Here is a 12669-nt window from a genome sequence, read left to right on the forward strand (position 1 = left end):
TATATATATATATATGGGGTTGAAGACTTCTAGTCAAAAGTTTTAGAATACCAATTTTTTTTTCCAGATTTTAATGCAGTTCAAAAATTGCAAGTTCAACCAATAGCTTGAAATGGTACAAAGGTAAGCGGTGAACTGCCAATGTAAAAAAAAAAACAAACAAACAAACAAACACACAAACAAACAAACAAAAGAAAAAACAGTAAGATTACCCCAGAATGAAAATTAATGTTCATTTCAGGATTCTCTGTGAACACAGAATGGGTTAACAATTTAAAGCAGCAAATGAGATTGATCAAACCCTGATAGCTGGTGATACTAATTCCTAAAGGCCTTCCAGATTCTCTGGATTTCTTACAAACCCCTGTGTTTGCATAAAAGTAGCACTGGAACACACTGTTATGTCATATCCTTGTGAGAATCTGTTTAACAGTATAGTACTGCTGTACAATACTGTACAATACTGGGAAAAAGACAATTAAAGGTTCATGACACCTAAAAATGTAAGTCTTTCCTACATAGAAATTGCAAAGAAAGTCAAGGTGTCAGTGAGTACAATTTCCTTCTTCATCAAAGGTACATAGAAACTGGGACAAACTGACAGGAAAAGGTCTGGCAGACCCAAAGCCATGACAGATTCAGAGGAGAGGTTTCTGAGTTGACAGAAGGCTCACAGGACAACAGCATAAACAGGCAGATTGCAGCTTAATAGTGATTGCAGTAAGCAGTGAGGACTGTCCTATGAAGTGCACCAGTTTCTCCTGCAGCAAAACAGCCCCACAACATGATGCTGCCACTCCCATACTTGACAGTTAGGATGGTACAATCTTTTTCCAACTGTAACGATGGTCATTATGCCCAAATCACAGGACCACAGGACTTGTCCCCAAAAATGAAGGTCTTTGTCCCTGTGTGCATCTGCTAACTGCAATCTGCCTGTTTATGCTTCTTTTGAAGTAATGGCTTCCTCCTCACTGAGTGGCCTTTCAGCCCATGTCGATACAGAACATGTTTCACTGTGGATAATGACTTTGTCCTACCAGCTTCAGCAGCATCATCATCATCATGTCTTTGGCCTTTGTTCTTGGGTTGATTTCGGACCAAACCACATTCAACCCGTCTTCTTCCTGAGAAATACACTGTGTGATGATCGGACAATCCCATCATGTCTTTACCTACATAAAATTGTGAAACAGATGATTCTTCAAGCATCAGTAAATTGTTCCCAAGGATGACTTCTTTCGACTTCCCCATCATGTCACAGTGCCAAACCCAAAACATTTGACCCAAGAAATACAGTTTAAAACAGTTATACCTGATAGTGACCAAATGTATGTCAACTTTTGAATTTGAGGAAAGTTACAAAAAAAATTCTAAAAAATGTTCTCATTCCTGATGTCAAATCACTCCTGAACCAGAAACAGAAACTTCTATTTGCTAAATACCAGAAAACGTGGTGAGAACATTTTTTAGAATTTTTTTGTAACTTTCCTCAAATTCAAAAGTTGACATACATTTGGTCACTATCAGGTATAACTGTTTTAAACTGTATTTAAAACAGTTTAAAACAGTTCCTCCACAGCTTTCCTCATAGGTTCCTCCAGACAGCCTCCAGCTGAACTGTGTGCCTCATCACAATGACTTTTTGTTTGCTTTGTTTCGGTCCTCCATCAGAGGCCACCTCTGCCCAGCTGCGAAGAGTTGCTTTTGTTCTTTGGTTTCTTAATTTTTCCCACCAAGAATTCCCTCTGTAGTCCTGGATCATCCTCGGCTCCTGCAACAGAACCTGCATATTACCTAGTCCAATCCACTTATTGACTCCTGAATAGTTTTCCAAGTTTATAAAGATGTTTTTCCTTCAAGCCCTGTGTCATTAGGTGAAAGACATTAAGAAGTAATGAAAACAGGTAAAGATCCATAAGAGCAGCTAAACTAACAAGGAAGGCAGGAAGAGACAACAAATTAGAATGAATAAGTAATAACCCTTCCTTCAGCATGAATGAAAGGAATTTACCTCATTTTAATAAAATGAATTTTAGAATCAGGTTTTTTTTACGCAGTTAAATCACATCTTACAATGAAACAGGCACTGCATTAAGCATGAACAGCACTTTCATAGTTAAAGAGTTTTGGTTTGCTCCAATAATCATGTCCCAATAAACTATCAAAGGGCCATGTGAGCTGTACGGGCATTTGCAGTCAAAACAAAGTCTAGTCACAACAGATAGACGCAGTTACTCTATGCAGACGCTGGTATTTTCCCATCATGCAGAGGACCTTGGCTGAATAGTCTGATCCTGTCCTGTCACTGAGCTGGATGCTGTTTTGTTTTCCTGTTTCTGTCTCGCGTTCGCGCACATGCACTCATTGATTCATTGTTCTTTTTATCCTCTCATGCTTCTGCTGGCTTTTTCCATCTGGCTGGCAGTGTACTCCACACAAATGGAATTTGTGAGCAGTGACTCACAGCAGATTCTTATCCAGAGCAACATAAACTTGTGTTGTACTACATGACCAAAAATGTTAGCCAACAATGACTCTTGAAAAAAAAAATCCTGATGTCAGTTGGGTCAATACAGCTTAAGAGGTAATAACTGCAATTCTTAAAGGTACCAGTTTGACGATACAGTTGAATACAACTAACTGACCAATCATGAAACATACACAGGGGTGTAATTAGTTTTTGGCTTCTAACTTTTGCAATATCAAAACATGATGTAGTTTTCATGCCCATATCAAATACTATCCAATATTTATTTTTATTTTTTTTGCAGAGTACTCTCTAACTTGCACAAAGTATTTGGTAAAATAACTTACCATTAGTTTTCCTCTTTGGATTATTAAATTTGTATGAACTTATTAATATAAATTATTCTGCAGAACTGCTGAGGGGCATCATAAAACTTTGGTTGCCAGGAGTGTGGCGTTTGGGGGCGACTGATCCTTGTGATCGTAGTTATGGAGTGGAGGATGTCTGGTTAGAGAACTATAAGGTTTCATCTTTGGTTTTTTGGTTTTTTCAAATGGTGGTTCTTTCAAATGGTTGTTCTTCTTCTCACCAGGAACTTAGCAATGCACTGAAGACTGAGATGAAAGTTAATTCCTCTAAAGGACTCTGCATAATTGAGCCAAACTGACAAAATCACTTCGCATTGTCGCAGCTGTGTGATGAAAATTGTGTTATTTTGTTGTCAGCTTCATGTCGTCCGCCCCTTCCTGTCACAACCCACCCAGGCAAACCTTTCGCCCCTCTATCCATGCAAACCTGTTGTGTGATTGGTCTGAATTTCGTGTGTGCACTTATTTGTGTGGGAAAGGTAGCAGCTAGTCAGAACACCACTTGTTCAGTCAAAGAGTAGCTTTTGAGGAGCAATTGTTCGAGACCATAAGGATGTGCGTAATGAAATATCAAACTCCTCCAGCTCGGTTCTGGTTCAGTGCAGTGGGAGAACGGCTCACTGATGCCTTTCTTTCTATTTTTTTAATGTGAAAAATACAATGAGATTTTGCAGTCCATCACTTATGTCTTCCTTCTCTGAACCTGTGAACTTATAATAGTTGATCCAATAGTTGATATATACTGCAATGGGATGGGGCGGAGTATCTTGTGGATCATGAAGGGTCTGTCTAAAAACAAACATCCAAACACCACATGACTGCATGTCAACAATTTGCCTTCGAGCTGACCATGCTGGGTCCTTAAGTTGGAGGCCATGGTTCTCAACCAAAAAAAGGTGCACTGCTCCCTCTGTGCATAGTATCAGCCTCTGCTCTAGTTGGAGGAATTAAAGTATCTAGGTATCTTGTTCATGAGGAGGACAGAGCAGGAAATTGGCAGACGAACTGGGGCAGTGTCTACAGTAGAGCAGGCAAATCTCCTGTCTGTTGTGGTAAAGGAAGAGCTGAACCAATCAGCATTCCAACCCTCACCTACAGCAGTGATATGGATCATGACTAAAAGAATGAAATTCCAGGTGCAAGGAGCTTGAGCCATGGTTCCTTCCTATTAAACAGATCATCATCCATCAGGATGCCTTCTGGGTCACTCCCTTTCATGGTTCCCCAGGCACATTTCAATGGAAGGAGACCACAGAACTCGCTAGAGGCACTATCAATATTTTCTGGCCTGGGACTGCCTTGTAATTTCCCAGAAGGACCTGAGGAAAGTTACTTTGAACTGGGATGTTTGGGTTTCTCTACTGGACCTGTTACCTAAGATCCTTAAAGGTTTGCAGCAAGATGCTGCCCATCTTCTACAAGTCTTGTGTTGAGAGGATCATCTCTTCTGCCATCATCTGCTGGGGCAGCAGCATCAGAACCAGGAACTTAAAAAGGCTCAGCAACCCGATAAAGAAGGCTGGCTCTGTTCTGGTTTGCCCTACCACCCACATTTCAACAGTACATTACTCTTGATGCCTGGAATATTGCAAACTATGAAGAAACCGCAATGGAGTCAGCACATCAGTTAGTACACACGTACAACTGTACAAAAAATTATACCACAGGATACTCTCCATATTTCTTAATGTATACGAGAGGCCAGGCTGCCTAATGACATCTGATGAGGGATAGAGTGGAATACCTTATCTCAAGTATGTGGAGAAAATGAAAAAAGAATTGCAGGAAGTCTATCAGCTGGCTACTGAAACAGCTAACAAGTCATCTCAGACACAAAGCTCACTACGATCATTCATTTAAAAATGGAAGATGGCGTCTTAGTTAAAAATATTGGCCTGACAAATCAAAGATCCCTGGAAACCTACCACCTAAGCAACAAAGCTTTCCTTTTTACAAAGTTCAAGAAGACAGAAATGGCAGTGTCAAAACACTAAATAGAAATCTTCTGCCTATAGGTCATGTGATTCAGATACCCGAGCAAAAAGAGCCTGAGACAGTTAAGAAGGCCCTCGTCACAAGAAGGCATTCTGACTGGATCACCTCTATTGCAAAAGTGCAATGCAAAAAACTAAATTTCAAGAGGGACTCTGAAACTAAAAGTATCTTACCACGCTAGTATCAATCAAATTCCGACTAGGTATTGATATTGAGGATCAATTAACCCACCTCTACTATCCATCCTCTGCTCATCCAAACCAGCCACACTGTCCTGTCTCAAAGCATTTGAGAAGTTTGTAGGAATGAACTGCTGATTATTTTGCACTTAGTTGTCTGTTTTAGTTAGGAAAGCAAGTTTGTCATTTGGTTTATTAACTTTTAAATAGGTACGTTTTGGTTAAGGTCTGACAAGGATGGATCCTCCATGTTATGATCTAGCCACCCTTACACAGGCCGCAACAAGGCAATTTGCTTCTTAAAGGCTTTGTCTGTCGTGTTCTTAGGAATCCGTTGAACCCACATGCAGAATCAGACGCCGGACACAAGTTAAAGAAAAGAATGATTTATTTACAAGTGAATATAAATGAGACGTCTTCTCTAGGGGCCTGGCGCTCCACAGGGTCTGAAAGAGGGAGACTGGTTAGAAGCTTGCCAAAGGGGTAAATGAGGATCTTGAATAGATGGGTCTTACGGTGTTAGGGGAGGTTAAAGTTTAGTCTCTAGGCTGGGATCCTGCTGGTGATCGGTTAAAGCTGAGGAACCCGAAGGTGTACGTCCAGCAGGGAGCGGGTAGGCAGGCAGGTATGAGCCGTGTCGGGAGCAGCACCAAGTGATCGTGCCGTTCGTTGAAGATCCAGAAGATGTCTTGATTCTCAGAAAATTCTCCAAGGTGAGGAACCATTAGGAATTCATCAGAACCTGGGGACACAAGGTAAGTTCAAAGGGAAAACTCAGAGGGTTAGTCTTCTCAAAGAGACACCAGGAGCTCAGAGTACCAGTGTTGGTTAATCATCAGACACTGAATGAAGGCTCTGCTGCTCCTTAAATGCTGCTGGCAGCTTGATTGGAAATGCTGCCCAGGTGTGCTGGCTGCCAGATTCCCACGCACTGCCACAGAGATCCTCTGGGGAGCAGATGACTCACACACAACTCAGAACACCCACATTGTAAGATCACGACAGTCTGGACCTTAATTATTGTATCTTCTATCGCAGACTCACCACAGCCTCAGTTCTATCAAACTGACCAATGTCATCCGTAGCTAATGTGTAGCAGTTTACCACCATCAATGTGTGAATAGTGTGTTTCCATCCAATTGTCAAGCTAATTTTGAGAAAATTTGTAAAATGTTGCAAGAAAGAAAAAACAGAAAATCCAGATTAGGCGTATCTCCATCTAGTGGTCTGGAGCGAATCAACCAGACTGCACAAAGCAAAATTTCATCAGATGTTGACGCAAACTAGCAAGGACCACACGTCTCAGAAAAGTGGAAAGAGTCCACCACTCCCATCCCAGGCTGGACTGCCTCAAGGCTGACACTTCTCCCCCGCCGTGCTGGAGGTTTGGACCCTGGAAGTTTGTTAAGTCAGAACTGATTGGGCAATTGTGTTTATATCTCCGCTTTAGAACATTAGCTCTTTTTTTAATGTAAAAACATTTTTGCAAAATTGAGGAAATTATTTTGAGTTTGCATCTTCCATGAATCTTTTCTAATGCGATACTTAAAAAGCACAGAAAAAAAAAATGTATGGAAACATGTGTGAATGGGTGAATGATTGAATGTAGTGTGAAGCACTTTGGGGACTTCTGGCCCTGATAAACGCTACATAAGTACAGACCACGTACTCTGTCAATGAACCCCAAATAATAAGAAGAAAGTACAAGAGAGACAGTAAAACACATTGCAGGATTTATTTCTGTCTGTTATCTGTTTTTTCTTTCTTGTTTTTCTTTTTAGAAAAAAACAAACACATTATAATTTCTCTCTATCTTGGAGCATTTTGTCCCTAACACCGTGACCAGATATTAATGGTAACCCCTAGCAACTTTGTCTTCAGACTTGGAGTTCAGAATCACTCTCAGACTTTTGCTCCTGTCTGTATTTGAAATCTTATTTAAAGGGCCTGAACATTGTGATTATTATGACCAAAGAATAAAGGATACAATATCCAAAGTAGCCTAGCCAACTTGGCGCAGACCTCCCTGATAGCATGGACCTATCTGAGTCTTTGCTCATCTACAGAAGTTCTTGGATGACTCAGCTGTGGTTGGCTATATCAGTGAGGCTGATGAGGTTGAGTACAGGGTCACCCCCAGCCAACACACAAACATCGAGCCTAAAGCAGACGTCACCAATCCCACCCAGAGGGGGACACCCCCATGAGAGCTCCGCCCCCAAAAACCCACAACCCTCTGCTCCAAACGCCCACATCCCATATGACACCATAACTACTATAAATTTAATATGCCATGCTTTCAGACAATACCTCAGGATTGCTAAGAGAAGTTTACCAAAGTTGGTAAAATGTCAAAAACGCTCAAAAATGACCTTTTGATCCAAAAATATAGAGTCTTCTGTTGGTTTTAGGTCATACCTCCTAAATACTTTTACTTGTCTTGGAGGGTTCTACTTGTGTACAAAATTATTGTGCAATTACATAAAACATACACATGTTATGATCTGTGTTTTCTGTGTGGTTATTTTTGAGGTTTTTCTGTGTTTTAGTTTTCCCCTGTGAGTCTGTCTTCCCTCTTGATTGCTCCCCAGATGTGTCTACTTACCTGATTACCCTCCCTGTGTATTTAAACCCACCTGTTGTCTTTGTCTCTTGTCGGGTCCTTGTCTAATGTTGACTTACGTGCGTCGGTTTCTGTCGAGTTTTCCAGTGGTACTGTGAAGTCCTGGTCAACTAAGCTCCGTGTCAGTCTTCGCGACAGTGCTACCGGTACTAGCCGTGTGCTTTAGTTCTCCCCCGTGCTGCCTGTCCTGGACTGTCTTTGTGCATTATTGTCAGCATTAAATCCATCATTTCACTACAACCTGAGTTCAGCCTGCGTTCAACCTCACCACCACCCACACCTTATGACAACACATTGTCCAATTTCACATTTTGAATTTCTTTTGTGAGAATTTTAAATAAACAACTCAAAAACCTTCAAATAAACATTTCTGACATTCAAAAAAAAAATTGTGACCAATATAGCCATGCTTCTTTTCAATAACGGTGTTAAACTTACCATTCATGGAGTTTCTGTTGATCTGTTAAAGACCAACTAGAGTTGTACCTTCTCCCGTTTAAGAACCTCTGACAAGTTCTCAACTGGGTTCAGGTCAGATGAGGAAGTGGACCATGTCATAAGTTTTCATCTTTAATGCTTTTACTGGCTACACACAATTTCTGTGATCGTCTGTTGGAAGGTTGAGAACAGCTGTCAGAGTATTTATGTGGAATTCTGCAGAGAATGTTTAAGTCCTGGAGCTCTGCCAGTGGGAATAGTTTTGATGGCATCATGGAGTTCAGTGGTTATTAAAGATGCGTACTACACAACTTGTAGTACATTCATTTTATTATTTTAAATTCATTTATCAATCCCAAGTAGAGGGTTACTTAAACAGTTTCTTAAGGAACATTTATTGATGTACTGCTGCTGCTGTCTCTGATTATTGAAATTATTATATTTACTTTATTCTTCAATTGATTTGCCAAAGGTTTGGCGGTTTTATTAATATGATCAAAATTCTCTAAGCTAAACCTCAGTATTTGCAATCGTGTTCTTGTTTCAGGTATTGTGTTAACTTCTAATTTCAGTTTTCTTATTTCATTTCAGCTGCCTTTTTTATTCATATAAAAGAATTTCTGGCATATGTACAAACCATTGCCACCTCCTACATCATAAACTGCTCCCTACCTCAGGGCCAACATGCTGCGCTGTGACAGGCCATTTAAATTATTGTGTGCCATCCCAGGCACACTTAATATTGATTTTAATATTTCATTTGAAAAACATGTAAGCAACTATAAACTAACATAGTAAGATACTAACATACTCATATATTTTATACTATTGTCCTCAATAAACTCTGAGTGATTGTATGGTTGATATGCTGATGACTGTGAGGTTACTGAGGACTTTTTGAGACATTGTGGACTGCACATACGTTTCAGTTTCAACTTTTGAAAAACCCCTCTTAATTTTTATTGAAACACCATATAGAACAATTGATACACAATGTATCAATTGTATCATTATCAAACATTCATAATGCTATGCCTCACAGTGGTTATTTAATAGTAGAAATTCATGATCATGATGTTTATTTTGAGTCATGTTCTATCTGTGTATAGCTTTGTTTTTAGCTTCTTTCAGTGTGAATTACTTTATTAATTTTATTTGTATGAGGTTCTATATAAATTTAATTTATTTACATATCAACACTAACATCAGTTTGTCATTCTCTAACCTATCAGTTTTGGTCAAATAAATAGAACTGGGCCACTGCTAACATTCCATCTTTTTGGTGTGTGTGTGTCTGCGTGTGCATGTGCGGGTGTGTGTGTGTGTGTGTGTGTGTGTGTGTGTGTGTGTGTGTGTTTGTGGATGGGAGGCGGCTGCCCTGTGGTTACACTGATAGTAACGCAGTGCTGGACTAATGGATGTTTAACTGAAGCAGAAAAGTAATGCAGGCATTGTGGTCACTTTTACATGGTGTGGAAAGCGTATGGAAATACGACATGACATGTGCACATATTAGTTATCAACCATAAAAGCAGTATTAATTTTGCACATTGATATTAGCATTAATTTTTATACTGATCCATTCCTATTTAACAGGCTATAAAAAACATTGTTGAGATCAGCCTAATGCAAGTAATCACAGAATGCTAACATAACTTTCCCAGTGTTTAAGAGACAGTTATACTGACATAGTAAATAGCTAACAACTAAGTCAAGAACAAATGGGCTTATGTATATTTACAATTTATGAAATATTCATAATAGTAGACCAAGCACACCTCTTCCAGTTAATGGTCATTCAACAGGATCCAAGCTGCATCACAAAATCACTGTCATTAGTAGTTGTATAGTGCACTTAGTGCACTTGTATTAGGTCCATGTATTTGATGTATGGAGCATTTTTTAAATAATTGAAGGTAACATATAACTACATGATTGTGCTATAAAATGCCAATATGTCCCTGGAAGATACATTATACCATCCCTTTATCATTCATCATGTTTTGGTATTGTTGCATAATTCTTATTTACATTAAAGTGTGTTCGTCCACTCCAGTGGTAATACCAGGACTGCCCCGAGTCGATCCTCAGGGCTGCTATCCTGCATATTTTTTGTTCTTTCCCTTCTTCAACACATCTGAATCAAAAGATTTGTTAGTAGGTCTCTGCAGAACTTTATCTGCGTTTCCATTAAAACTCTGCCTAAAATGTTTTGGATATTGTGCTAAAAAAGACAATTTCAAAATTGCTGTGTTTCCATTAAATATGAAATGCAATTAAAATCACACATTAACTGGTCATAAGAAACTGAAGAAGCCCCAAGTGGTTGTTTTGAGCCTACAAACTGGGCTGCTCTTTGCCAACCACATGGAGAGGACATCAGTGCCATGACTGAGTGTGTGACCGACTATATCAAATAAACACCATCATCACCAGATCAGTGAGATGCTTCCCTAAAACAAACCCTAGGTCACCAGTGAAGTAAAGTAACTGTTGAACATGAAAAGAAAACCTTTAAGGAGCGAGACAGGGAGTTATACAGAAGCAGCTCAAAGTCAAGATTACAGACAACAAGAAGGACAGGAAGAATCTGGAGAGTAAACTGTAGAGGAAGAGTATCAAAGATATGTGTTCAGGAATGAAGAAGATCACAGGCTTCAAGCAAAAGGAGGATCAGATAGATGGAAGTTTGGACAGAGCAAATGGGCTGAACTTCAACAGGTTCAGATCAGGAACAAGCTCATCATCGTCCTCTCCTGTCCCCGACCAGACAAACGTCCCACCTTCCTCTGACCCACAGCTATCCTGTCAAACTTCAGATGTTTTATCTTCCGCCTCAGTCATGGACTCTTCTGCTTCCACAAGTTTGTCTTCAACCAAATCAGGAGATGCTGCTGCTCCCTTTACCTCCAACTCACACTTTTCTGTGTCTAGAAGTCAGACAAAGAGGCAGCTGGAGAGATTGACCTGGAACAAGGCTGCAGGTCCAGATTGTGTCAGTCCCAGAGTCCTGAAGGGGTGAAGCTGCAGAGCAGCTCTGTGGGATTCTGCAACATCTCTTCAACCTTAACCTGACTCAAGAGGAGGTTCTGCTGTTGTGGAAGACATCCTGCCTGGTTCCGGTATCAAAGAAAACTCACCCATCAGTCATCAACGACTATAGACCAGTTTCCCTGACATCCCACATCATGAAGGTCCTGGAGAGACTCCTGTTGGCCCACCTGAGTAAACAGACAAGCTCAAATCAAGACCCCCTGCTGTTTGCTTATTTCCGTGGAGTTGGAATTGATAATGCCGTCATACACCTGCTTCAACAAGCCCACTGTCATCTGGACAGAGCAGGCAGCACTGTGAGGATTGGTGTCCTTTAACACAATTCAGCCTGATCTGCTTTGTCAAAAACTCCAGAAAACACAGGTGGAGGCCTCAACAATCGTTTCAGTGCACTGTGTAAAGAAATTTCTGTTTTGGCTTCATTTTAATCCTCTTTGTCTTATAAACTGATACCGTACAAAACTCACCCAGTGGCTCCCAATGCTGTTTAGATTTGGTGCCAATTTAGGCGACATTTTAAATTCATCCTCCCATCCCTGTCATTAACACCCATATGTTCTTGTATGTAACACCAATTTTTCATTTTGACATGATAAAGATATTAAGCAATTGAGTGAACTTTATTCATTTGTTAGTTTCCCCAATTTATCTCATAAATTTGACATCCCCATACTTCACAGCTTTTGATATTTTTAAATTTGCAATTTTGTGTCAAATTTGTTTTTTATAATTTTCCTTTTTTACATCTTAGCCTGGGCAAGAGGGTTAACTTCAGTTTGACCCAGCACAGATGGGGGATGATGTCATACAAATTGATTCATGAACCTGTCTAAAACCAAAGGCTCATGAGAGAAGGATCTGGGAAGACACCGTAGGGATGATTTTTGGGAGCGAGGATTTAACAGGATATGACTTGAACTAATTTAATTTAAAGTGTTGCATAGAATTCACTATTCCAAGCTCAGGCTCTCAGAAGATGGATGTGATAAATATAGTGGTTCTCTCTGCAGTTTTCTCATGTTATTTTTGGAGGGCTTTTGTCTTCCGTGCTTGGCGTGAATTCACGGTGAAGATTGCAACTCATGTTGCAATCTTTGGGAGTTTCCAGACCCCTCGTTCCACTTACATTTCATGAAAATGACATTATTGCACATAATTCATTAGTAGTATGCACAATAAAATCTATACTATTGCACTGGAAGTCTCCATTGTATCTTTCTGAATGAATGAGGGAAGCAAAAGGAAAAATCATATACACAGGACATACTTAATACAGTGGCAGGCCTTTAAATCTTATCTTACATATTTATCTGTGCTATGTATTACTGCTTTGTTTTTTCTTTTCATTGTGCTGTTGCTAAGAAGAGTTGGGGGTTCTTAGGGCAGAGAGGAAGTGTTTTACCCGTTTCAGTTGTAGTTTAAATGCCATTTATTCCAATTTCAAAGCCCAAAGGGAGTCTAGAAAAATGCAAGAGATGCATCAAGACCTGCAGTCGACCTAATGTCCAGTTGAATTAAACGGAGATCTGCAGCATCTCCCTC

General features: G+C 40.0%; 1 protein-coding gene across 3 annotated transcripts in view; it reads right to left on the bottom strand.

Annotated features, from left to right (window-relative positions):
- The window catches only part of nat16 (N-acetyltransferase 16), a 38552-nt gene that overhangs the window by 10615 nt on the left and 15268 nt on the right, over positions 1–12669 (bottom strand). The window contains exon 2 of one of the 3 annotated variants that reach the window (XM_015031762.1): positions 5528–5754. The exons of 1 other annotated variant lie outside the window; for it this stretch is intronic. Coding sequence is in view for 1 of the 2 variants with exons in the window: in XM_015031744.1 (XP_014887230.1) it covers positions 11214–11224 (11 nt within the window). In the remaining variant the exon portion in view is untranslated. Of the gene's footprint in view, positions 1–5527; positions 5755–11213; positions 11307–12669 lie in introns of those variants that run through there. One more of the 3 variants, XM_015031744.1, reaches the window with a different exon arrangement.

The sequence above is a fragment of the Poecilia latipinna genome, unplaced genomic scaffold (assembly GCF_001443285.1).
Source record: "Poecilia latipinna isolate Pla-1442-1.1 unplaced genomic scaffold, P_latipinna-1.0 Scaffold14, whole genome shotgun sequence".
In the NCBI taxonomy this organism is placed as follows: Eukaryota; Metazoa; Chordata; class Actinopteri; order Cyprinodontiformes; family Poeciliidae; genus Poecilia; species Poecilia latipinna.